At 50.4% G+C, this 24,917-nt stretch overlaps 12 protein-coding genes across 12 annotated transcripts, besides 15 other annotated features; 2 read left to right on the forward strand and 10 right to left on the reverse strand.

Moving 5' to 3' along the window:
- On the forward strand, positions 1-222 carry Tc00.1047053510747.5 (hypothetical protein, conserved; the record flags this gene model as incomplete). Its single annotated transcript, XM_810121.1, has 1 exon — positions 1-222. A coding segment is annotated over one exon (222 nt), but the record flags the coding sequence as incomplete, so codon positions are not given.
- Positions 1-6,580: a sequence feature (heterozygous, Esmeraldo-like haplotype).
- Positions 354-394: a sequence feature (T-rich).
- Tc00.1047053510747.10 (hypothetical protein, conserved) lies at positions 442-1,500 on the forward strand (the record flags this gene model as incomplete). The annotated part of the gene is made up of 1 exon (XM_810105.1): positions 442-1,500. The coding sequence occupies one exon, from the start codon at positions 442-444 to the stop codon at positions 1,498-1,500; it is 1,059 nt and encodes a 352-aa protein (XP_815198.1).
- Positions 1,526-1,575: a microsatellite.
- Positions 1,596-1,638: a microsatellite.
- Positions 2,172-2,210: a sequence feature (A-rich).
- Positions 2,375-2,449: a microsatellite.
- Positions 2,787-3,785, reverse strand: Tc00.1047053510747.18 (hypothetical protein, conserved; the record flags this gene model as incomplete). Its single annotated transcript, XM_810118.1, has 1 exon — positions 2,787-3,785. The coding sequence occupies one exon, from the start codon at positions 3,783-3,785 to the stop codon at positions 2,787-2,789; it is 999 nt and encodes a 332-aa protein (XP_815211.1).
- Positions 4,032-4,391, reverse strand: Tc00.1047053510747.26 (hypothetical protein, conserved; the record flags this gene model as incomplete). The annotated part of the gene is made up of 1 exon (XM_810119.1): positions 4,032-4,391. One exon carries the CDS (start codon positions 4,389-4,391, stop codon positions 4,032-4,034), a length of 360 nt encoding a protein of 119 aa, XP_815212.1.
- Positions 4,791-4,842: a sequence feature (T-rich).
- On the reverse strand, positions 5,179-5,697 carry Tc00.1047053510747.34 (hypothetical protein, conserved; the record flags this gene model as incomplete). The annotated part of the gene is made up of 1 exon (XM_810120.1): positions 5,179-5,697. The coding sequence occupies one exon, from the start codon at positions 5,695-5,697 to the stop codon at positions 5,179-5,181; it is 519 nt and encodes a 172-aa protein (XP_815213.1).
- Positions 6,581-8,223: a sequence feature (areas not merged during assembly with more than two copies in the genome that could not be assigned to a particular haplotype).
- Positions 7,796-8,243: a mobile genetic element.
- Positions 8,224-9,109: a sequence feature (haploid, Esmeraldo-like haplotype).
- Tc00.1047053510747.40 (surface protease GP63, putative) lies at positions 8,705-10,333 on the reverse strand (the record flags this gene model as incomplete). The annotated part of the gene is made up of 1 exon (XM_810106.1): positions 8,705-10,333. The coding sequence occupies one exon, from the start codon at positions 10,331-10,333 to the stop codon at positions 8,705-8,707; it is 1,629 nt and encodes a 542-aa protein (XP_815199.1).
- Positions 9,110-14,846: a sequence feature (areas not merged during assembly with more than two copies in the genome that could not be assigned to a particular haplotype).
- Positions 10,652-15,411: a mobile genetic element.
- Positions 14,847-24,917: part of a sequence feature (heterozygous, Esmeraldo-like haplotype) that runs on past the window's edge.
- On the reverse strand, positions 15,580-17,688 carry Tc00.1047053510747.60 (cytochrome p450 reductase, putative; the record flags this gene model as incomplete). The annotated part of the gene is made up of 1 exon (XM_810107.1): positions 15,580-17,688. One exon carries the CDS (start codon positions 17,686-17,688, stop codon positions 15,580-15,582), a length of 2,109 nt encoding a protein of 702 aa, XP_815200.1.
- Tc00.1047053510747.80 (hypothetical protein, conserved) lies at positions 18,071-19,336 on the reverse strand (the record flags this gene model as incomplete). Its single annotated transcript, XM_810108.1, has 1 exon — positions 18,071-19,336. The coding sequence occupies one exon, from the start codon at positions 19,334-19,336 to the stop codon at positions 18,071-18,073; it is 1,266 nt and encodes a 421-aa protein (XP_815201.1).
- Tc00.1047053510747.90 (uncharacterized protein) lies at positions 19,708-21,201 on the reverse strand (the record flags this gene model as incomplete). Its single annotated transcript, XM_810109.1, has 1 exon — positions 19,708-21,201. The coding sequence occupies one exon, from the start codon at positions 21,199-21,201 to the stop codon at positions 19,708-19,710; it is 1,494 nt and encodes a 497-aa protein (XP_815202.1).
- Positions 21,341-21,380: a microsatellite.
- Positions 21,465-21,511: a sequence feature (A-rich).
- Tc00.1047053510747.100 (hypothetical protein, conserved) lies at positions 21,621-22,541 on the reverse strand (the record flags this gene model as incomplete). Its single annotated transcript, XM_810110.1, has 1 exon — positions 21,621-22,541. One exon carries the CDS (start codon positions 22,539-22,541, stop codon positions 21,621-21,623), a length of 921 nt encoding a protein of 306 aa, XP_815203.1.
- Tc00.1047053510747.110 (hypothetical protein, conserved) lies at positions 22,867-24,174 on the reverse strand (the record flags this gene model as incomplete). Its single annotated transcript, XM_810111.1, has 1 exon — positions 22,867-24,174. One exon carries the CDS (start codon positions 24,172-24,174, stop codon positions 22,867-22,869), a length of 1,308 nt encoding a protein of 435 aa, XP_815204.1.
- Tc00.1047053510747.114 (hypothetical protein, conserved) lies at positions 24,481-24,804 on the reverse strand (the record flags this gene model as incomplete). The annotated part of the gene is made up of 1 exon (XM_810117.1): positions 24,481-24,804. One exon carries the CDS (start codon positions 24,802-24,804, stop codon positions 24,481-24,483), a length of 324 nt encoding a protein of 107 aa, XP_815210.1.

A 24,917-nucleotide genomic window follows, 5' to 3' on the forward strand; every position in this document is an offset into this window, starting at 1 on the left:
TGTTTTTCAGGCGGTTATGTGAACTTTGGAAAGAAGGATCCATATCTGCCCTGTCCGGCGTGTCCGAGACACACGCAGGTGGTCGTGACAGCATCCAAGAAGACACCTCTTTTGAATGGCCAAGACGCCTCTTCGTGGTGGGAAGAGGACGAGGTGGTGTTTGACTCACGTGTTGTGGAGGACACGGATCTGCGCGACCCGGACGAGAATGATGGGGCTTAGGATACCACGCGTAAACATATAGATGGGTTCATTATTTTTGCGGCACATCATTCTTCCTTTTTCTTCTTCATCTTCGTGTGTGTGTGTGTGTGCCTGGCAGTCCGTTCTTGCGCTGATGGAGATATTCTCATTTTTGCTTTCTTTTCCTTTTTTTCTTTTTCTTTTGCTTCCTCCGTGTGTTACTGAATTTGAACACCACACAAACCGTTTCATGTGGTGATGCGAATCCATCGTCGTCATTGCGCAATAGATGTTGAGGGAGGAGGGATAATGTCCGGAACTCCAGTGACGTTTACGCCGACGCCGCCACTCCTCCCGCATCCTCCGAAGGGATGTGTGCTACTGCGAGAAAATGTTTATGAGGCGGGACGCCCTCACGACGTAGACGAGGTTCGTGTGCGACGGAAGCCGACGATGTCGCGCCAGAAAAACCAACTTGTCGATCCACCGGCCGGTGCGAGTAAAAAGTACACTTTGGTTTTGGATCTGGATGAAACGGTGGTGTATGCACGCAATGGCCCTTTGTATGCTCGAGCATACTTGCGGGATTTGCTCCGATCCATAAAGGACGAGTTTGAGGTTATTGTCTGGACAGCGGGGGAACGGGAGTACGCCAAGAACATATTAGAGGAGATCAACCAGGACCACATCATTCAGCACTTAATCTACCGCCACAAGACCTGGTTTTCCAGTGAAGACTACACCAAAGACCTGAAAAAATTGGGTCGAAACATCGATTACGTTATCATCGTGGAGAATACCCCGGACTGCGTTCGCGCGAATCCACAAAATGGCATTATTGTGGAGGATTTCGAGGTGCCATCCACACCACCGGTAACCTCGCAGGAGAAAGAAGCGACCACACAGGCGGTGGAAGGAACACCCCCTGCATCGCCGTCCACCTCGACGCCCCCTCCATCCCCTTTGCTTACCCCCACCCCATCCATATCGCCAACGAAGCCGAAGCGACAATTCACGGATCGCACACTTCTCTTGCTTCAGGAAGTGCTTTTGGCGCTGGCAGAAAGCGGTGAAACGGTTCCCGGATTTCTTGCCAAATGCCCATTGCTGACGCAGCACGAGGTACTGGGATCAAACGGGCAAAGTATACCCACGTATTATCTTGGAAAGCGACGCAAACGTGGAGCACCTCCGACGTTACCTCCGCAAAAACGCGTCGTTCGTGACAATTTATTTCTCGATGGCGCTGCGGAAAAGGAGGGGACACGCAATCGTCGAATCCGATTAGAGAAAGGCGCCCTCGAGGACAAGGCTTAGCGGTAGAGCCGTTTTTTTCTCGCTTTATATATAAATATTTTTATATATTATATATATTTGTATATTTATATTTATTGCTGTAGTTGCCGTGCTTGTTTCTTATTTTATTTTTTTATTATTATTTTTTTTTTTTTTTTTCTGACCGGCGTCGTGGCGCCACGCTCCTCAGAAGAGGAACTTCACTCCCCTCTCTTCCACCTCCCAACTTCGTTTGGCCGTCTTATTTCTTGGGCCAAAGAGGAGGGGTGGAGTAAATTGCGGAAAGAAGCAATAAGGGCGTAGGGGGGTATTCGTATAATTTTGTCGTTTGCAAGAAATCTCGCAATTACACGAGAAACTTCTGCGTGTATTTGTGATGGCGCGTGTGTGAGTTTGTTTGTGTGTTTGCACTTTAGCGAAGAATAATCCGGCTTGCCTGCGTGTGTTTGTGTCATAAATTCCCCCGATCATAATATCTTCTTCTTTCAAACGCATCATTTTATTTGTGGTTTGTCAAGATGCCTATGCGTCTATGGTAAAAGATCCTGCTTACAAAGTGGCCTCATTGCACCGCACGTCGTCCTTTGAGCGGCACGGAGGGGGGCGAATAAACAAACGACGCCATAATTTAAGCGCGGCGTTGCGGAAGTAAAAAAAAAAAAAAAAAACCATACTTTTCTCAGGACGATGCCAAAAGGGAAAAGGAAAAAAAAAAAAAAAGAAGGAAAAGATGCGTCGCCCATGGAGGTAATCTCATTCCGAGATTGCCCATTATGCGCATGTCAACAAATGACACCTACCGCGCCACCAATTCATATACAACAAAGCCATCAGTTGGGGCGTTTCCCCAGAAAGACGAGACCACCGACCGCAATTTCGAAGGGCCAGAGCGCCCCAAACACGCACATACACACAAAAAAAAACACACACACTCACATGGATGCATGCATACCCTGCATCCACACACTCAGAAGGGTAGAAACAGGAAATTAAGGTAAGGTAACACCGTTGAGTAGCGCAACTTCGGATCCAGCCATCCTACCGTTCACATTCCTTCCCATAAGCCCTTTGACAAAAAAAAAAAAAAATCGTCGCGGTGAAAGCGAACAACGCCCAATTAAAAGAAGTTCCACACTAATCCGTCTCGTTTCCAAAAAGTGTTTTTTTTTTCTTTTTCTTTCCTAATCCACTTCAAAGAATTTATTTTTCTCCTGTCGTTGGTGGCATGCCCACATCACCACCACCGTCAGTAAGAGGGGAGTGAAAAGACACAATACAGGCAGAGTCTTCATCCCGACCCGTTCACTCTACACATAAAACTCGGCGTTTTCCGCCGTAACACGACTTGTGCCGAGCGGGCCAAAATAGCGGCTAAAAAAATTGCGCCAATACCCCCGGTGATAATCTTGATTTGGCTCACAAAATCCAAGCGAGAGTTGAGCAGATTCCTTCTGTGTATAATTCATGCAGGCGAGGTAAACATAATAGAAGGCCAATGGTAGCACAATACAGCCCGCTAACCCTGACGCGACGAGAGATATGATGGCAGCAGCCATCTCCCAGCGCCCCTGTCCAGTGTTCAACTGAGGATCAGGTTTTGCAAGCGTAACCAGCGAACGGATGCCAATAAAAAGAATGAGTAAGGCTGTGAATACAAAAAATCCCCCAAAGAAACGAAATGTTCGCTTGGCGACGCAACTCCCCAGCACCCCACAATGATGGTCAAATTCCTCCACACAGTAGTCGCAAAAACGGCAGTGGGAGCTTCGTGGAGGACGCACAATATGACAACTTGGGCAGACCTTGCGAAGAACCTCCTTCCCATTTACTAAGACCGTCTCCGGTTGCCGAGTTGGGTCCGGAGGAAGGGGCAGCAAGATGCCAGGATCCACCGTCACAGACATCACCAAACAAATAAGAGCAGCAGTGGCGAGAAGTGAAACGACTACGTACGAGTAAATTTCCCCACGCGGCAGCACACCTAACATAAAAACAAGGACAACCAAGAGCAATATCGCAACGATACAAATACTATTCGCTCCATCCCGAGTAATGACGCAACAGCTCAACAAATGCGAGCGACCCAAGACGCGCTTTGCACCGGCTGGACGAAGGGAATAGAAATTTTGTCGCTGTTGCTCCGGGAAGTTTTGCGGGCCTCCCGTCATCGGGGAAAAAAATCCTTCTCCCGAGGCCTTCCGTGGGCCATTCTCCTGGACAGCAGGCTCCTGATGAAAGTAGGCGCCGGGTTTTGTCGGAATCCCGCCGTCTCTATTCATCGGACTGGATGAAGTGGGCACATTCATTTTTTTCTTCCCCACGCTATGTGCATAAAACAAAGGGCTCACCAGACAAACAACGACCTATTAAAAAAAAAAAGAAAAAAAACAGCAACAAGAAGGAAAGGGAGAGGAGACGGTTATTGCAGTTGTTTTCCCTTTGAGGAGGAGACCGGATTTTGATGGCAAAGAGGAGAGGGCTAGAAGACTCGTCACTCCCACTTTTGTGTTTTTGGGCTCATTCTCACCGCGTCGCACCAACTGCGTGAAGAATCACCTTGCTTTTACTGTCCTGCGCTCCGCCTCCAACTCCTCCTCAAGAGTGTCTACATCAAACCCTAGTCCCCGCATCTCCTCAAGATACCGCGCCGTCGGATCATCTTCAAGTCGTTCCCGTTCCCGCAGCCCCTCTTGTTGAAGCTGCTGTTGCCGCCGCCGCCGCATCGCGTATCCAAAGGCAGCCATGCCAACGCCACAGACGATGAAGGCACGTGCCCCACGCCATGCCATGCGCCGTAAAATGGCTGTGTTCTCTTCAAACGTTTCCGCACCAATCTTCTTTGCAATTCGCATATTCTGCAGAGTGCGTTCATCTAATGTGGGCGGTGGCTCCTTGCCGTTGCAATCAGTCATCCTTTCCTCCTTCCTTCCCTTCTTTCAGGCTAACACATTTAAGAAATAAAAAATAACGGGAGAGGTGTATCCATCCACCAATCAATCATATGCATACATGTATGTGTTTAGTATCTGCAAAACATTTCCACTCGGACACAATCTTCTCCATACGTGTACATCATTGCAGTTATAATAAATCATTGCAACATTGATGAATGGGAATACAGAACGCCTATCCGTAACAAAATATACTGGCGGCGACTCGTGTGGTGGTGGAAAGGGAAAAAGATATCGCAACTAAACAAAACACCACAGGATTTCATAAATATGCCCCAACTGGTGATGTCCCCCTTCCCAATGGATTGAAAAGAATAACTCTAATCGGCAATCCCCTTGCCGTATTTCACATTCTATAAATTTTTCTTTTTTTTTTTTTTTTGTTGTTGTTGTTGCTGTTTTTTTCACTTTTCATTGCATCAGCGGGAGCGTTATTCTTCTTCATCGTCCTCTAATCTACAGGCAAAAATAATAGGAGGATCTCCCAAAATAAATAAACGCCACAGAACCGCAAAAGACCATTTAAATGAATAAATAATAAATAAATGCACCGAAACTTCTTCCGTCCTATTCTTTTGGTCCCGTCTAACTCTTATCACTCGGGTGTAAATCAACAACAACAACAAGAAAAACGCCAGCAGATACAATTTACCCATCAGCACCTACAAAACCACCAGGAGAATTGGCCACCGCGCCCTCCCATTCATTCATTCGGCCTCCATCTATCATCCTCAGTGGACTTCAGTTTTTAAAGACGCGTGCCACCGACTCTACGGGGATGGTGGTCGGGTGCGCCTTCATTCCCGAGTTTCGGCCGCCGACCGTTGGAGATGCGCGCCGGACTGTTCTGACAGCTTCCCAGGCTGCTGAGGCTTGGCGCATGGAAGGTCGAGACGGGCGCCCCGGATGCGGGAGCAGAAAAATTGTTGTTACGTCGGAATGGAGACGACTGACGCGTGGACGAACTAGAAATGCGAGCGGGCAATCCCTGCTGCCCAGACACGGCGGAGCTGGACGCTGGCCGGGCCGGGGAAGAGCGGCGATGCGGCGTTGCCATGTGCCTGTCCATCAGATTCTCCACTTTTTTCCCTAAAATCGTCACAACGGCCTGAAGATTGCGACAGTCGGCCTCCCTATCGGCCAACTCCTGCGACAACCGCGACAGCCGCTCCTCAAATGTTTCGCGCTGTCGGCGAAGTTCCGCCTCAAAAATAATTTTCTGTCGAAGAAGCTCGGCACGAAAGGCATCAATATCATCCAGACTCATGGCCACTTCAAAGCGCCTACACCTCTTCCGGGTCCCTGCTTCCTTTCTTTCACCTACTCGGCCCGGACGTTACAAATGAAAAAAAGAGAACAACTTAAGGAAGCAAAATGAGGAGATACCCCGGGAGCGAAAAAAAACAGAGGCATAAAAAAACGTACACCCTCTATCTCTTAACAACAAGTCTTGCTACAAAACAACATCTGAGTGCCAAAGAGGTGGTACAGCAGCGGCGTAAAGGAAAGAGCCAGCCTCAGACACACCGTAATTATTGTCTATGGCTGCAATTTAAAAACAATTGCAGCGTTGTCCCAAAGTACTCGTCAGAGTTGTTTCCTCACCAATGGGCTTCCAAAAGCAACGCATGCTGTGCGGCGTTCCGCAAATTCATTTCTTTCCCATCGCTCGTCTAAATGACGGATCGTAACACAGTGTCCTTCCACAAATCGTCAACACAGTCGCGTGCCGTTGGATTCATCCGCCGTCGGATCCACTTCAGGGTGTAAAAGTGCACAGGTCCACTCGTCGCCGGGGCAAACAATCCTCCTTCTCCTCCCGCAACGCAACCCGACGGCTATGGGTGCGCCAAACGATGCTGTGGCCCTCAGGAAAGATGGTCGTGTGCCGTCCTTCCCCGGCGACAATTGTGCCCACAGCACCGTCGCCCGGTGCGCCAACTCGTTTCCACCAAAGGTGTCAACCGCACGACGTCTTGGGGAGGTGGCCCACGGCATCACCACGAGCGCGGCGTTGAGAGGAACCCATGCCGCCCTGTCACACCCGGAAATTGATGGTGATGCCCCGCCTGTGCGCGCCCAGAAGGCATTGCTTCCGGAGGCAAAATTCCCTCTTTGTGTGCTTAAAGGCCTCCTTGCGCAGCTTCACTCGGCACGTCGTGTTGCATTGTCCAACCCAACCACGTTCGCAGCATCGTGCTTCATTGGGCGGGGGCGCGGCATGCTATTTCTTTTCTCTCTGAAATACCTGGGGAAATGGGCGGTCCCATTTCTGGGCACCTCGATAGCACCCTGAATGCACTGCATTCGCACTCCAGCATCGTTATTCACTGTCCCGAGGATCCATATGACCGAGTGTACGCAGTCGCCCTAACAACTGGCAAGATTCCATGAGCATCTCTTCTCCGCGAATGGTGCACACCCAGGACACACCGTTCTCCTCACGGCTGTCTGCATGCCGGGACCTGGCGCAGCCGGCGTCGCAAAGGTGACCCAAGACGCATCCAGGAGCTGTGGCCAGGCATTGCATCCATCATGCATTTCAATACGCCGTCAAATGGTGCGACTGCAATCCTCCGTACAAATCCCCGCCTCTCACGGATTCCCCACTTGGTCCCCCGTGTGCCCCGTGGGCCGAGTAACAGCTCTAATCCCTCTGGCACGTCATGAATCTGCATGATCTTCCGATTGCCTCTGCCGTATCGGAAGCATTCCAACTTCCCGTGGCAGGAGTGGTGGAGACTTGTGACGGGCCTGACTGAGTGCTGATGGTCGCCAAGTTGTCGTCCCATTGATGGCTATGAGCAACCCTTGCAAAGGCGCCAATCGAATGCGCACCGCACGGAACTGCACGTGGGCGTTTGAGCTGCACGCCAATATTTTTTAGCCTTCAACTGAGCCCAAGCGCACTCATATGGGCGCTGAAGCGCCAACTGCCTTCCTTCAAGTGTCGCCCACTTGCTCCAAACAGTGGTGTGCTTCTTCCTCTTCAGAGAGGCTCGAATGGACTCAGGGTTCCTCGGCGCGGTGATGGCAGCCACAGAGTGTCGCAACGAGGTGCAATTCATTCCTTTGTCCTGGAACCGCCTTGCAACGAATTCGCCGCCCGCTAATGGCGAGAACGCCGCCCACGTGGTGGCTCAATGGCGGGCTAGTCGCTGGGCAAAGACGAAGTGAGGAAAGTGCCGTTGGACCACTCAGTGGCACGACAGCCTGAAACGCCCAGTTGCGCCGGTGGCCGCCCCACCGCAGAGCGTGGGCGCGGGGCGTGTCTCGTGGACACCGCCCAATCCATGAATCCACCCATAAATCTCTCCCTCAATAAATATTCTTTGCGCTAGGCTTCACAAGAATAGATAGGAGAGAATAATCGCCTGGGCCGCTGCACGAATCCTAAAATTATCTAAAGAAATCAAGCAAGACGGGGAAAAGGGGTAAATGGAGAGACAGTGGCTTCGCCACATCCTCAATGCTTGCTCCAAGTAAATACATGTATATTCGGGAAGCCACTCTCGTGACACGGCGCAGTCTATTCAGATGGATGTTGTTTATTCATTGCGAAGTGAAAAAATTTTGGGCTCTTCCAACCACAAGACCCCGCCACAAGGTGGAAATCAAAAAAGGATGAGTGAGATGACAAAACAAAAAAGGCATTCGTCTTGCCGTTATCGGTTCCTCGACTCCTTCCATCGCGGTGTTTTATAGCATTCATAACATGGGCAAGCATCGTAAATAAATATATTCGTTTTATCAAGAGAATATATTAATCCAGACAACCAACCTCCCTCGCGATCATTCTCTCTACAAACTCCTAGCAGAAGACATTATTATTTGGTGTTCCTCTAGACACCTTCGTCTACACCATTCCTCTCACAAGCCTTCAAACACACAAAACAAAACGAGAAACCGACAACCAAATACAAGCGAATAGAAAGGGAAAGCCAAGCCTCAAAAATACAAATGACTTCTTTTCTATAAATGCTGCTCCACACACACACTGCTTCTTTTGCGTTCTTTCGCGTTCTTGACGCACGAACCGATTCAATTTGAAAAAATATTAATTTAACCTAAAATAAATAGCAGAGAAAAAATAGATGCCGCTCTGGGCCGCACACACATGTATATATATTACTATCAAAGCATCCATTTTCAATTGGAGTCGTGTGCAGCAAGAAGGGGTTTAAAAGGATCAAAAAAAAAAAAAAAAAACTATTGGCCAAAACCTGGCACATTTCCAATTTGACGGTTACAAAACGCGTTTTTTTACGAAATCGTTAACAAATTGACATAAAAATGAGGACCAATAAAACCAATGGGATTGATGGAAAAGCTGACAGCAAAGTGCTCACGTCACCTCCTCCCCTGCGTGCATCGATGAAAGTGCATACATCGTCGTACTTTGGACACAAAATCCTCCCTTGCATGAACAGCCCAGTTGGTGTAATACTGCCGCCCTCCGGGCATTTGTGCCACGCATCGTCTCCAAGGTAGCGCACGCTCACCTCGCCCTTTTCACACGACACCTCAGCGCACACGTCACCAATAAAACCCACGAAATCGGCGAGTCCATCCCCTTTCAAGCACTTGGACGTCGGACCAACGCGGCTCCCACGCATAACGGTCGCGTCCCCATTACTGCAACTAGTGTTGGCATACGTTTCAATGTAAGGGCAGAAGTCCATTAAAAGGTCGGGCGCACCGCCAAGTTTGGGATTCAAAAAGTACTGAAATTGTGGAGGAAGGGGAGCGTCGTGGAGTTCTATTGTACAGTACCCCAGCGCCAGACGATCCGATGTGCATAAAAGAAGGCTGCTTTCAGCGGTGCAAAACATCTCTGGATACTTGGTGACGCCATTTATCACGCATTTCTCCGTCAGCAGCGCGCAGCCGGAGTTGTTGCCCCATGACATCGGTTCCTCCATTCCCCAATTGGCCTTGTAAAAACCGGTGTCCTCCAAAGCAGCCATTGTCAACGCCGTGTAGTATCCGATTCCTTCTTTCCCAGCCATCAGCTCGTCCTTTGCGTTGCGTCTCTTCCAATGCGACGATGTTGTGGCCCCACCCTCGTCCTCCAGCTCCATCCCGGTAGCATTCACGCAGTTGAAGTGCTCACGAGTCTTCTTCACCGTCTTGGGTGACGACACCTGAAGCACCTTTGCCTTGCCACGTACACCCTTAACCTCTTTCACCATTTTGCGTTCCTTCATTATCCTCACAATAAACCCAAGAGCATGTGCAACCTCATGCGCTAAAGTACGAACGCTGTACTCCGAATCAGTGACAGAGCTCGGGCCATAATTCATCACACCAATAATAGGACGCCCATCGGGTAATTGAGAGCATGTAGTAGCCCACGCAAGAGCGGAACGCTTTATAGGGGCAGCGGAGGCATACAAGTACATGTCCGCACCGGCCACACCCACTGTGTGGTGAGAGCTGGGTATTGTAAACTGAGCGCATATACCCGAATAAAACTTCGGCACAATAACATTGACCGTGAGAGGTTCAACAAGGAGACGATCCGTGTGCATTTTAAGTGCTCGGGGAATAAGGGATTTCAATATGATGGACTTTTTCTCCTCCGTTAAAATATCCTCTTTTTTACACTCAACAGTTCCCCCCAAAAAGTCTGGACGAATCTGCCCCTCGGCGGTGCAGTGTTTTGAGGGATCGTTCAGATCCTCCGTAAAGACTTGAAAGCGGATGGGCGCCCATTCGGGAGCCGAGGCAGTCATCGCCCGCATCATGCCACCTCCCCGAGTTGGCAGCTCTAGCACCACTGCTGTCGTCCGGGGGCCAACCTTGTTTTCAATTTCTTCGGAGATGCAGTGATGCTCAGCGACGGCAACAGAAGCAGAGACGCAGCAGAGCAGCAGCATCTGGAATAGCAGAGTGTGACGCATCCTTGTGTGTGTTTTTTCTTTTGGGCCTTTCACAGCACACTTTAGCTGCTTGTATGCTTGTCAATTGGCTTACCTTGACAGAATAAATGAATGGATTACATAACTGGTGCAGTCTCAATAAAATACGGCATCAGTGAGTTATGGTAACTGCTGAAATACACATTGAATACAATATTACGAAGTTATCTCGGCTTCTTCCACAATAAATAAGGTTACCTTCGTGAACGCCTGTCCATTTGTTTCGCTGCTACTGACTGGAAAATTCCCTCCGATGCATTGATGGCGTTCCACCTATTCACCTTCTTTTCCCGTTCTTTACATTTTCTTCTTTTTTTTCCCCTACTCTTACCAACACTTCTGGCTATACGATGCCATCTGAGTGCCGAAGAGGTGGCCAAGCAACGACAAAAGTTTCCTGCTATGAAGCAACTGCCATTAAGAGAACTTTCCGAGGCAAAGGTCCCGTTCAATGCTCAGCCGTTGGCGCACAGCCAAGGTGCCTGGACATTTTAGAAGCAGATGGTGCAAGGTTTCCTGCGGGCCAATTGGCGTGCTTGTGGAAGCTGGCGGATCCTGCGGTAGCAGGGATCGCCTCCTGGCACTTCTGTTTAGATGCCGTGTGGTGTCTGGGTTGTGTGCGCAGCGACTTCTGTGCTGTGCGGTGCTTCTCCGTGTGGGGAAAACCATGTCACAGAAATCACATTTGAGCTCGGGAAGCGGTGGAAGATGTTCCGGATGAAATGACCGACGGTGGCTGGTGAGATTCGAGAATCCCGTCAATGTAGAATCACAGTACGGACATTTCTCCTTCCGAAGGCGTGTGACGGTTCGTCGCCTTACTGGAGAGACGTCTTCCTCCCTTGCCGTCGGGGGAACAGTGTCCGTCTCCGGTGCAGTCGGGTCGTTGTTAGAGCGCATATATGCAGACTGTTCCGGTGAGATGTTGCAGAAACGGCATTGGTTCGTGCAATCTCTCACAGCCCAGTATAGTCGACCCCAGAGCTCAGATTCCCCGCACCTTGCCCTAGCGAGGTGAACTAGTTCTTGACGGTGAAGAACTTCCTGAGTAATCAGGTCCTTGCCGCTGAGATCTGATGGCCTTGTGCCGCAAAGCAAGTAGCGATGAGTGTCTTGACGAATCGTACTACGCCACTTATTGGTGAGCTGGGTAGTAAAACATGTCAGCAGATCCGTGTGCCATAAAGGTGCAATTCCTTGCCCCGTGTATTGTCCAGTTTCCATAGTCTGCGTCGCATACTGATCTGCAAGCTCGTTAGCATGTACTCCACAATGTCCGTAACAAAACTGCAGGTGCACAGACCAGCCAGCACACGTCAGTGTCAAGAGACGCTGCCAGATCTGATCCTCCGTCCAGTCTGTCTGACTGAGCGGGCCCTTATTTAAAGCCGCAAGAAGAGACTGACTGTCTGTAACCACAAGCAGGGTTTTATGCCTGTGTTGGATGCGAGGGATAATCAGCCTTTCCAGGGCTAGAAGCAGCGCACGGGATTCCGTCCTGTAGCTGCATGGGCGTGCACCGCAGTTTATACTGGCCTTTTCTATTATCTCCGATGAATTGAGGGATGAAAGCAGGATTCCAACCCCGGCTGACTTGGGAACGTCTACACCGCCATCCGTCGTGAGTATCCACGAACGATGACTGTGCAGCGCTAGAGCCTCTTCGCTGACTCTGCGCTTTTCCCTTGTCAGCTCTTCCTCGTCAGTTATTGAGGGGTCTATCGGAAGTTCCACGCCAATGGCGACCCGGTGTGCGGAGGCCGCAAAACAGGGAGGAATGGAGCTGCGAAAGAACCGTTCTTCGTGTGGTGAGCTCTGAGTGATGCCATAGTCCTTTGTGTATGCGTCTACGAAGGCATATAGCTCGTCCCGAGATAATGGCGAGATGCGGAAACCTGCGCGAGGCGGTGGCTCAGGCGGGGGTCTCCGCATCCAGTCCATCTGACAAGCGCGTGTGTTCTCAAATATGGAGAGCCGTGCGCGCAGGCAGAGGACATGGAGCGGCGGCATATTAGCCTCTAGAAGTGCGGATTCCGGGTCGACAGTGCTCGGAACTCCGCTGACAATGCGTGCCAGGGTTGCATACGTCTTTTGCATTTCATTCTTCGCTGAATCCGTCGCTACTGCCCATATGAGCTCACTGCCATAGCGTAATTTGGGAGCACCGTATCCAATGACGAACGTGCGTAGGTCATGTGGAGATGGTCCCGCCTCTTTATGCGCTATGCAGCGTAGCTGCGATATCCGTTGCGAAGTGGCAGCGCATTGCTTGGAGGCCGCCACATTTAGCGTCAGTCGTGGATCGAGATCCATGCCAAGAAGCTTCGTGGTTCGCGATGCCCCCATGGTCATGACTGGGATTTTACATCCAGCCACTACCAGGGGCCACTTTCCTTCACGATCATAATCTGATTCCGTGTGCGTGGAGAGCGTGAACCAAGCGGCTTCACACTTTGACGGGTTAATGGCCAGGCCATTTTCCTGACTCCACACATGCAGTTTTTCAAGAACCATGCCGGCAGTGGGAATGGCGTCTTCCCGGGACTGCCCCTTAACGATAATAGAGAGGTCGTCCGCATACATGTCTGCTGTGACACCCGCAAAGCTGTTCAGCAGATTGAGAAGTGGGTGTGCGTAAAGGGAGAACAAATATGGTCCCAGTACGGACCCCTGAGGAGCTCCTCGCAGCATGGGACGCCGATCGCTGTTTCTGTTACCAACTCGTGTCTTCGCGTAGCGACCACATAGAAAGTTTCTAAGCCACCTTCTACAATTCACCCCCGGAATATTAGCTAGCAAGCGACTGAGGACTCGATGATCTATGGAGTCAAAAGCCTTGCTGGAGTCAACCAGCACCAGCAGAGTCCGATGGGGTCTGTAGTGGAGTTGATTACCAATACCGCTCTTCTTGGGAAGGTTCACTTGGAAATAATGATTTCTACTATGCTCCACTTCGTGTATCAAGTGTGCCAGCTGCATCGTTGTGGTACGCATACTACGATATGCATACTGGTGGGTGTGTGGCGCCCACACCCAAAGCAATCTCTTCAGTACCATTTTCTCAGCAACCTTACTCACAATGGAAGTAAGGCTGATGGGTCGATACGACTCAAGCAGTTCCGGCGACTTACCGGGTTTTAAGAGTGGGACGATGGTAGCGCGTCTCCACTCAGCCGGGATCGTACCGGTCGTCCAGCTGTGGTTAATGCAACGAAGAAGGAATCGAAGACCCTTTGACGAAATATGTCGCAGTGCCTCACTGTAGACTTCATCCGGTCCGGGGGCCTTGCCATACGGCGTATTACGTAGCGCAGCAAGCAGCTCCGTGCGATTAAAAGGTGCATCAAGAGGGAAGTGAAGATGAGCAACTAAACCAGATGTGGTGGCAGCTTCGTTATCCTGTGGCTCGGAACTAAATGAGAGTGAAGAAACTGAGGTAGATGTAGCGGCAGACTCGTTGTTGTTCTGCTGCCCAAAAAGAGAAGAAGAAGTAATGTTCAAAGATGGGTTCTGTCTTTTGATGCCTTTGGGAAACCTAACTGCCTTGTGAGAGGGGTGAAGTGGAAAAAAGATGCGATTGAGAGCATTCGCTGCTCTCCTTGCTGTTTTGTAAGTGTGTTGACCATCTCCCAACAACAATGATGTAGGAGGTGGAAGTGATGCCCTTTTTCGTCCGGAAATGTATTTCCATGCAAGTGGTTCGCCTGGATTTAACTTGCTGATGCGACGTAGATACGTGTTGCGCAAGCGCTCTCGGAGTAGGAGGAAGAATTGACTCCTTGTCCGTTGCATTTCTGCCTCACGGTCGGGCGTCGGTAACTGTAGATAGCGGGCCTTGCTGTCGGTAGCAATCCGCTCTGCCTCCATGAGAGTGTCGTCCCAAAGCCTGGGACCATCCTTGTGCATGCCGCGGGGGCAATGTCGTCGATACGAAGTAATAAGCGCTCTCGTGAAAGCTTTAATGCCGGTGGACTGCTTTTTATAGTCATATGCCGGAAGTTGTGCGTCGAATTCCTTGACAAATAAATCCCATTTACACTTCCCCCAACTGTAGAATATCCTAGGTGCCGAAGGGGGTGCCGAAGGTATGGTATCCTTAAATGCCTGATGCAGCGTAAATGTTAGCATGTAATGATCACTAAGCGGCGACACAGAAGCTGACCAATCTGACACAGTCAAATGCTTTGACCATGTCAGATCGATACAGGATCGTTCTCTTGTGCCACGAGCATACGTGATCTCACCAGGGGTGTTAACCAAGGTGAGTCCCGCATCCGTAAACAGTTCTAAAAATTCTGCGGCAACCTCGCTTGGAGAAGACTCCAAGAATGGCTCCCACTGTGGGTGATGCATGTTGAAATCCCCGCACAGCAGGAGCGGCGACGAGGCTGGAAGGCAGTTTACTAACCGCCTGAAGGATTGCGTTACTTGCGGTGGTGGTCTCATATAGGCACTCGCTACAATAAGATCACGGTTCTGGTCCAGAGCAACCTGGACCACCACCACTTCAAGGCTGGTGTCATGCTGAGGGATGGTGAGAGGTATACGCTTGGAGCGGAGAGTTTTCCGCACCAGCACCGCCACACCGCCTCCCTTGCCGATACGCGACTGTGCATAGAGCACATAATCTCCAGTATGCATGCTGGCGATCTGCTCCGACGACTTCCAAGTCTCCTGGATGGCTATTATGTCTGCTCCTTGCGCCATTAATGTTGCGAGTTTTGACGGCGTGAGGCAAGAAACGTTCATCTGGAGTACTGCTATGGGGCCTGGGTTCTGCTCAATGTCTCCGCTTAGCAGTAGCTTTTGTCGTTGCGCGTCACATACGGCACGCAAAAGGTATGTATAGCGCTGATAAGCGCCGATGGAATTCAGCAGCGGATGGAAATACCGCTCCGCGGGCAGCCATGTAAATGGCTCCATCTGGTGCCCTTCCGGCCCGTTTGTGCGGCGCCTGCTACCTCTCCGCGTGCAGCGGATGGGCAGCAGGCGCTTAGCTTCCTCACTGGCAAAGAGCACTAGACCCTGACAACACGTTGAGGTGGTCGACTGCGCCAGGGCTTCTTAGTTGTCGTTGTTTTAGGGGTGTTATTCCTTAATTTGGTCGTCATGCATCGTTGATGTTTTCCATTACTTGAGATCATACCGATTTTGTGAAGTCCTTCTCTCTTTACTCCTTGCTCTTTTCCTTCACCTTTGTGTCAGCCTTTAGTTGTGAGTGAGAGTGCTCAATAGACGTCTTTCATGTACCTACGATCCTGTTCCATTTTTCTCAAAAACTCAGACGCTGCAGAGCGAGTCATGCCAGCGCACTGTAGGACCTTCAGCAAGGCCTGTTCCACGCTTCGCGCCATGCGGGATGCATCCCCTGAAACGTAAAGAAGGCAACCGCCTTTTTCAGTCGAGGTGAGAAGTTGCACAAGATGGTCCTTGTGCTTTTCAATAAGATGGGTCACGTAATACTTCTCGGATTGATCGCGACTAAACGCCAAGTCAAGAAGGCAAATCAAGGAAGACGGGAATGCATCTGGGGTCTGAAGTTTTCCCTCTTCATGGAGGCACCAGCATTCCATCTCTTTCCTAACAAAATACTCCGTCGCACGCCTCTGCGCCCCAAAGAAAAGTATCATGGTTCCATGCGCAGCACCTGGATGCCTCTTCATTATTGCCTCGCGCCGGTAACAGAACCCTACCATGGGCGCAACGCCGGTGCCAGGACCAATCATCAATATCGGTCGCCCACCGCACTTCGCGGGAAGATGAAATTTTGATTTACGAATAAAAGCCGTAACCTTTTCTCCAACGGCAATGCGCCCCAGATACTGTGAGGCCAAGCCTTCAGGGATGATACGGATAAATGCCTCCACCGTTGTGGGATGTGTCATCATGTCCGATGCAATGGAATATAATCGCGGCTGAATCCGTGGCATCATCTCCACAAAGTGTCCAACCGGTATGCAGCAGCAACTGGGGAATTTCTTTAGATAATCCAGCAAAGTATGGCAGTGAGAAGAGGAAAAATAAGTTTGGGAAGGCATCAGCAATGATGTTGGCATGGTGTTTTCTCCATCCTTGCCATTTTCCTTCACGCCCCGATGAAGTAACTCCGTAAACAGGGACTTCTCGGCTGGGTCGGAGCAATATTTGGATAGAACTCGCAGCAGGGACTTACGCGGCCTTCCACAGAGGTCCAAGTAGCGCTCAAACACCGTCCTCAAGGCAACACAAGCAGGAAGTGAATTTCTCAATGAAGCCCGAGCGCGTGCATTCGTGGATGTGCAAAGCTCTACAGGCGTTAACCATTCTTCTTCAGTGATCTTCAATAGGCTTCGATACGCCTCCACCACATTGGGTGGATTGGCGGGATAAATAGCCAGATGATCGCCAGCCTGATAATTCATCGTGTACCCCTCAATGTTCAAAACTAAATGCAGTATGAAAGAACCATCATCACGCCGCTCAGTACGTGGCGTCTTGGCCTGCACCTTAAACTCGGCCGGAAACTGCATGGACGGTTCCAGAAGAGAGGGCGGAGGCGGATAAGACGAAGCGCTGACAGGCTTCTCCGGCGCAAACCGAAATAACAACTGTGGTTTGGGCGGGAGATTCGAACCCGCCGTGAATACCACCCCGCATCGCCCCTCAAACGCCTCCATCAGCTTTTCTTCCCATTCCTCAAAGACATCGTCCTGCAACGGATTGCGTGCATCCCCAAATCCAGCCGGCACCACCTCTGTTCCTCCGCCCCTTCTCAAAAGCGTTTTCACCTCCAGCCCTCCCCGACAATAGTACTTGTAGGAACTATCCCCCAGAGAAAACACAGCGTACATTAAGCCATCAAACGGCTTCGTTCCATTCTTCAATGCCCCCTCCAAGACAGACTGCATTTCGGAATAAAGGCAAAGGAAGTTTCCTGGTACTTCCCCCTCTCCTGTGGTGGAGACAACAAACACCACAATTGGCGATTCACCGCTCGTGCCCAATCTAAAAGGGTGTTGCCCGTGGTCTTGGTGCGATTTGTACTGACCGAGGTAATCCCAACACGAGGGGTCGATAAGTGCAACGACAACGCCTCGTTCCCTCAAATCAGCCACCAGGCCTTTGGCATAGGTCTCGGCGTTGCCAGAAGTGGTGCCGTAAAAGACCAATATCCTCGCGTCTTCCTCAGACTGCTCGCTGGGCAGCTCCGTCTGCTTCCCCAGAAGCGCATTATACTTGGAAACAAAACTAGCGTCATAAACGTAAGCGACATGACGTGATCTCCACACACGTGCCACTAAAACCACACCAGAGATGCCGGCAACAACAGCTGCCACGGCAATCCACCTACGCAACATTTACCCTGTAGAACATCCCCCAAAAAAGATCATTTAATAACAATAAAAAAGGAAAAAAATAAAACAGAATTCTTTTTTTTTTTTTTTGCATGCGTGTTTTCGACCCGCAATCTTCCTTTCACACGCACATGCACAGACGTCGTTTTTGTTTACTTTCACGTTGTTATTGTCTTTTTTTTTTTTTTCCCTTCCGTTGGACTAATCAGGGAAAGAAAGAAAGAGCGTGATGCATTCCATCTCACCTTCCCTCCTTTTTGGTTTGCTTTTAACTCATTGTATATATATATATATATACACTATTATGAAGATTTACACGATTAGTTCGCGCCATCCCCCTCCTTTTCCGTTTTTCCCCCAAAGAAAGCCACTCAGACGGGTGTCGTTACTTCTCCGGGTTGCGCATCTTTCGCTTCACCGGAGCTCGTAGCCCTGATGCTGGCCGGCCCCGTTTTCCCTCCACTAACGGTCGCAGATCCTTCGGTATTTTTTTGCGTGGGTTTGTCACGACGCCCATCCATGAAAACTCTCCCTCAGCGTTGGCCTGTCGCTTGGTGCCCTTTTCTTCCGCACGCAACTTCTTCGTTTTCTTTTCGTCATTCTGGCCACGGCCGGCGGCTGTCTGCGCCTCCCTCTTCCGCTTCTCTCGCCGGCTTGGTTTGGTCGCGCTCACCGCCCTTGACTTCTGCACATGGACGATTCGCATCTCGCGGCCGTTCAAATGACTGCCACGGACGGCAATGGCCCTCGACACGGAGGCAGGCGAACGGAACTCAACGTAGCCAAACCCCTTGCAGCTGCCCGTTTCACGGTCCCGGACAAGGCGTACGCGCCTCACATCTGTCACCCCCTTCTCCAGAAAAAAATTCCACACCATTTCCTCATTTGTATCGTAGGCAATATTGCCAATAAATACAGATGTTTCCGGGGCGTACTCCCGGCTCTCGGCGTCCATTGTGGTAACAACAATGTGGCGTCCATCTACAACAACACCATTCATTTCCAAAGCCTTCGTGACGGAGCCCTCATCCTTAAATAAGACATACGCCACCGCACTGTACTGGTCACCCTTCTTGATTTCCCCACGCAGGACACGTATGGCACGGCCCACACTCTTATGGCGATTTTCATTCCTACGACCCTCCTCTCCACCTCCTTCCAGAGCCTGCGCCCGAATCCGAACACATTCAATTGCTCCACAGTTATTAAAAATCTTTTCTACTATCCGTCGCTTAACGTCATTCACAAGATTCCCAACAAAGACCGTACGACTCTCTTCCTCCTTGTTTTCATGAAGTGCATGCCGCAGGTGCTTATTGGATTTTATTCCCCTTTTCTCCGCGGCCTTCCCCACCCCAAGTTCCTCCGTAAGGAGCACCGTCTTGAAGGGATCACCACCCGCCTCCTGCCTATCCGAACCTTCGGACCCTTGCGTGCCGTCCTTCTCTGCAAAAGTTTTTTGTAAACGAAGACGTTGCTTTTCTTTGCGTGTGGGCTTTTTCACCTGCGGTGCCAGCGCAAAGAGATCAAAGGCAGCCTTTTTTGTCGGTGCGAATGATAACGGCATCTCTTCGGGGACATCCCTTTCATTCGTTACTCCCGCCGCCAAGGACGGACCGGGTAGTCCAAACAATTCTTCCGTCAGTGACATGTGTGCTCTTGAATCCCACTTTTCCCCCTCCTCTTTTACTTCAGCGACGGCTCTGCAAAACAAAAAGAAAAAAAAAGAATAAATAAAGTCAAGAGAAACGATCAATTTGCCGTGGTATCCATCAGTGCATCTTGCTGTGTAAAGATCGCTAAAACAAGGAAGGATGTATTGAATAATTATATCCACACAATACAAATCCTCATGAAAATTAAATTCCCTCGCCCTCATTCCTCGCCGCATGTTTTTAAACAAAAAAAAAAAAAAAAATGCGGCAAACACAAAAAATGACGCTAAGAGAATTAAGATAGAAATAAACACAAGATGAGCATATGCATTTATTTCTACACAGAGAAAAAAATTCAAACAAATTTCTACGGTTCGCCCCCAGCCATCTTGTACGTCTTTTCCAGACGTACACGCAGGTTTTGAAGCATCTCGCTTGCACTGACGCGACGGTGCTCGTCTGTCGGTTGTCGTTCCCGTCCTGTCGGGGACGCCGTCTCCTCGTGACGACGGGAATTAGGAGAAAGTGAGGGAGCAGAGGCATCTTGTTGGCTCCCTTTTTCTTCCACGGAAGGTACTGTGGGGACTGACATCATCGTGTCTCCCTCTAAAAAAGCCTGAAGAGCGGCGCGCGGCTCCCCAGCAACCATAACTGTATCCACAACGCGTGCAAGGACACTATTGGTATGTGCCAACGTATGCAGGCCCATATCCAGCTGTCGCTGAAGCCCATCGGCTCGTTCACTAAGTGTTTTCAGTCGTTGCTCCAGCGTTTCCACCACACGTGCATCGCGGCGTACAAACCGAAAAGCATAGAGGCGAGAAAAGTAACGTCGCGCCAATGCGGCGAGGTTTGCGTGATGCAAATGGGGAATAAGACGAAGAACACGACGTCGTTCACATCGATTCCGAACAAAATCTTGCCATGCCCTCAAAAAAGAACGCGCCAATCCGCGAGACAACTTCGCTCGCAACGCATCTAACGCCTTCAGACGCATAAGGGGAAGTCTACACCACCGATGTGCGTCAAGCCACCTCTCAAAGTAGCGCCTCGCCAGTATACGAGCAGTTTTTTGCTCCAGCCACAGGGCCCCCTGGGCCCGGCACCTTGCATCCCTTGCGGCCGCCACAAATTGTGCCCAGGCGTACAGATAACGGCGCGCAATGCCGCGACAAGTTATGTGAAGCATTGTGTCTGAAATGTTGTATGCGGAAATGCGCCGATTTGCGCGAGCCTGCGATTTGAACGCCACTACCTGAACCCATTTGCACCAATAACTCATCATGATTCGACGCCCATGTGCCGCAGTCAATCCCATGAGATGACGCCGCCAGGCAGCCTGCCTCCTCCGGAAAGCAAGAGAGCGGCTCCACTTCCTCATGTATCGTCGCCAAATTTCCCTCTTTGTCTCTGTCAATAAAAAGCGACTTTTAGCTCGCAATTTCCGAAGAAGCCACCATTGACTATAGAACGCAGCCATCAACTTTTTCCTCGTCACCTCACTAAGCCGCGCAGCAGCATGAAACTTCCTCTCTCTCTCCACCCGCCAAAGACGACACTCCACATTTGCCACGGCATCCGCCATCGTTGGCATGGGCGGCTGGCCGTTGTAGTTGATGGGACGCACATGAATTCGCAGGTCCTCGGCAAAGCTCTCTAGAACGCCGTCGTGTTTCTTCAACCCGCACTCGTTACGGTAAATCCCCTCCTCCGCGTCACGACGCAGGCTCTCTAATTCCTTCTGCTGAGAGCGTATCAGCCGCATCATGTCTGCCAGAACTTCGGCAAGCGGTGCCCCGCCGACATGCAGCTCTAACGATGGAGCGCTGCTGCCCTCTAAAAAGACGCCGTCAGCACTCATCCTCAGCCCGAGTATCGAAAAAAAAAAAGAAACCCTTTTGCAACCACCACCAGCTGCGGCTCCTTCACTACCAGCACATTAAAAAATGGATAGAAAAGAGGCACAGAAACACGTCGTCCATAGCGCCAAACGCACACAAAGAGAGAGAGAGAGAGAGAGGGGAGAGGGAGAGGGAGAGACAGTAATGCTTCCATTTGTTTTTTCGGTCTCAAAGCCCCTCCTTCCTTCTCTTTATTGATCGAATATTGTCAAGCCGCATCTGTAAAAACACCAATAAAAAAAAAAAAAAAAAAGGAAAGGAAAAGTAAAATTAAGCTACTTCTCAGACTTTTTAATCTTTTACTCATCGTCCCCTCTCTATTCATTCACTCAAAAGAGAAAAAAAAGGAAGGAAGGACATCCACCGCGAGGAAAGCCCTTCACTCAATAAACTCTCCTTCTTCTTCCCCAGTGGCGGGTTGACGACCACGCCCTTCGTTTACTCGCTTCTTGAATTCCTCATGGGCTTCATTCCACGCCCTCTGAAACTGTTCTCCCCGCAGTGCCTCACTGCCGCTCCTGTCAACGAGCGTTCGAGTGTCAACTGTCGTCTGGTCCGTAACAAAACATCGGTCCCACCAGAGTGCCATCCCCACCGCCACAGACTCCTTGACCAGCTGCACCACCATGAGTCGCAAAGACTTACTATGGAGCGAGTGCAACTGCCAACATCCTTCCACAACATCATTGTCAACCTTTATAGGATACCTAAAGACACACCGGCGGTCCCCCTCAACACCCTTTACACCAAACGTCAAAACACACACAGATGTGCGATCTGGCTTTTCTTCGGAATACAGACGGAAGTTCATTATTTCCTTCGCCCTCGTGTTCATGGAGGGAAGTATGAAACTCACAGAGGCTGTGTCTCGTGTCTGTGACCAGAGGTGTGACTGCCCCTCACGCCCACCATTACGTGTCAAATTATGGTACATCATCTCATCTTCTTCCGCCTCTTCATCACGCCTAACATCTTCTCGGGTGTTTTGTTGTGAATGCGGTCCCATCACCGACGCAGTATTCGTGGTGGTTGTAGCGGCAGCGGCAGTGTTTTTGTTTATCGTCGCATCAATTCCCTCCTTGAATGGAGAGGTCGTCGCTATTGGAGGTGTATTCTCCATGTGGACACCATTGGGGCCAACTGTGACGCGTGACGGGTACCTTAGCCGCGTAATACGCGGCTCGTTGCCTGGTGCCTCATCACTCCCGTCGGATTCATCGCTGTCACAAAATTTTTCCCATTTCGAGTAGTCAATACCCGACATCATATCACTCCGCTGTTTTGTCTGTCGTAGAGTCATAAATCAAAGGCAACAGCAACAAGAAAAAAAGGGAGAAAAAGAAAAACCGATGAGATAGAAAAGCTCGAGACACATCTATACATATATGTATACGTACAGAAATGGCAAACGCGGTAGCAGTAAGCGGTGCATTTGTGTCCACTGCTGTAGAGATACGAGCAAATCACAAAAAAAAAAAGAAAAAAAACCTTCAACGGCAATAACTAAAAAAAAAAAAAAAAGTCATTTTGTAAGTGCCGCCTATTGTAAATTCTATTGGTGTCGCAATAGAAACGGTGCAGTCGGCCAAACAGAGGGGCAGCACGGTTTGCCCCGTTGGGGATGATTAATAATCCACCTTCACATAGACGGAACGGCAAAGCGGGCAACAAGGGATAAGTACGGCGTCACCTTTCTCTACCGCCCTCATCTCCGTATAGTGCTCAAATGAAGAAAGACATGCATCATGGAAGCAGTGCCCACAACTCAACAAAAGGCCGTACCGCGGTTCTCCCGGTGTCTTCCCAGTCGTCTTCATGCAACCCGCACGACTGTTGCTATTTTTGCTTGATGGGTTCAGCGGTTTAGATAGACGTGCCGCAGACGTGCTTGGCCGGTATTCAGTCAACTTTGACTGCTCCTTTGTATTGACGCAATTACTACGCCTGCATGCCACCTTTGAAAGTCGCTCCCCCCTTATTTCCGTGGTACGCCTTTGGGCCATGCGGGCATCGTATTCTCTTCGAAAAGCCGCAACGACATCTTCTCCGGTAACGCCCTTCTGAACATCGTCAGCATGCGGGTTCCGCTGAATAGCACAGAAGCAGATGGGGCAATCCAAGCCACCCGTCGCCGCCGCCCTATCTGCTCGCTCACGAAGTGTATTCCACTCCTCTCTGGTTGTGCACTGCGCAAGGGCACGCTGCAGGCGGAGGCCGATGTTATCTAAAATGGCGGACCGCTCCTTTTCACGACGCTCAGCGTACGCGGCGTATGCGTCGGACAGCCGCGTCAGACGTTCCCGTGCATACTCACCAGAAAAGTCGCTGTCATTCTCCAGCCGTAGCTTCAAATAAGCCTTTCGCGCCAAGACCCGACGAAAAAAGGCCTGAATTTTCACAATGGCAGCACGCTCCGCCATCGCCTTGCCTGCATAGAAAATACGCTTGTGATAATGCCTATTCCGGCAGACAGGGCAACAGAGACGCTTTGCATCCCACTTGTCATGTGATCGTCTCGCGAGTTTTTCAAAACGAGAAAAGCACTGCTCATGAAAGACATGTGAGCAGCTTAATAATATCTGCCCTTGCTCCATTGTGGCGTAAAAGGGCTCCTGACATATGCAACAAACATTGGCTCCAAGCGGCATCGCAACATTGCGGCGCACCGCGGTGCCTTCAATTCTCCGCCACTCTTCTTCGGTGGGAGCAGGCGGCGGCAATGGCACAAGTCCCATTTTCTGCGCAAGCGTCAGCCGGCCTCCAGGGAGCGGCGGCGGCGCCTCCTCTAATGTTGGCAACTCACTAGTCAGCAACGCCCCACGAGCAAAGTGCTGCTGAAGCGCGACAGCACTCCAAATTTGAATCTTTTCCTTGCGTCTCCCTGCGCGCAGATTGGAGCCAAGTGAGGGAAGTCTGCAGCCCTCCGTGGACATGGACACGCTCCTACGAAAACAAGGAAGTGACAACAACGAGGGCAAACACAAAGAAAATAAAGTCGACGTGAGTCCGTCCACATGCACACTCCCACTCAGGAACAACAAAAAAAAAAAACCCTCAGGGCTCGTTAAGGTGTAAGAGCAAGCAGAGACACAAAAACAAGCCAACAAGGAACAAACACACAAAACAGACTTCCAGTGATAGATGAAACGCCCATGGTCCAACTGACGCGTCAAAACTGTAGAAAAAGGAGAGTTTATTCCCCACCGCGCTGCTCCTCCTCCGCCTTGCCCCGCCTCGCCTCACCCAAACACAAGGGTAAAGATGATAACTGCCGTGTTGACAATAATCAACGGCAACCGTAATAACGTACGTACACCACTCAGTACAGAGGCAAGTTGTGCCTTCCATGGGGAGGGCTGCCGCACCCGCACAAATTCGTCCCCGGTGCCAAACGACTGAGGCACGTACCCCGCGTCGCCGCCCTGCTCAGTCAACGGAGTTGTGGCGAGGCCATACTTCGAGAGGAACCGCCGCTCTGACAAGATGGCCATGGCGTTGAGGCAGAGGAGTAACGCCTGCAAAATGCTGGCAACAGAAAACCCCATGATATCTGAATTCTCCATAAAAGCAGGCAAAACAAAAATGGGAAAGAAAATGACAACAAAAAAGGAAAAAAAATGTGTTCCCTTCGTGTTGAGATGCCCAACAAACCCACAGAGAAGAATTTTTCCCAAAA

Source organism: Trypanosoma cruzi, genomic scaffold (assembly GCF_000209065.1).
Source record: "Trypanosoma cruzi strain CL Brener 1047053516851 genomic scaffold, whole genome shotgun sequence".
Taxonomy (NCBI): Eukaryota; Euglenozoa; class Kinetoplastea; order Trypanosomatida; family Trypanosomatidae; genus Trypanosoma; species Trypanosoma cruzi.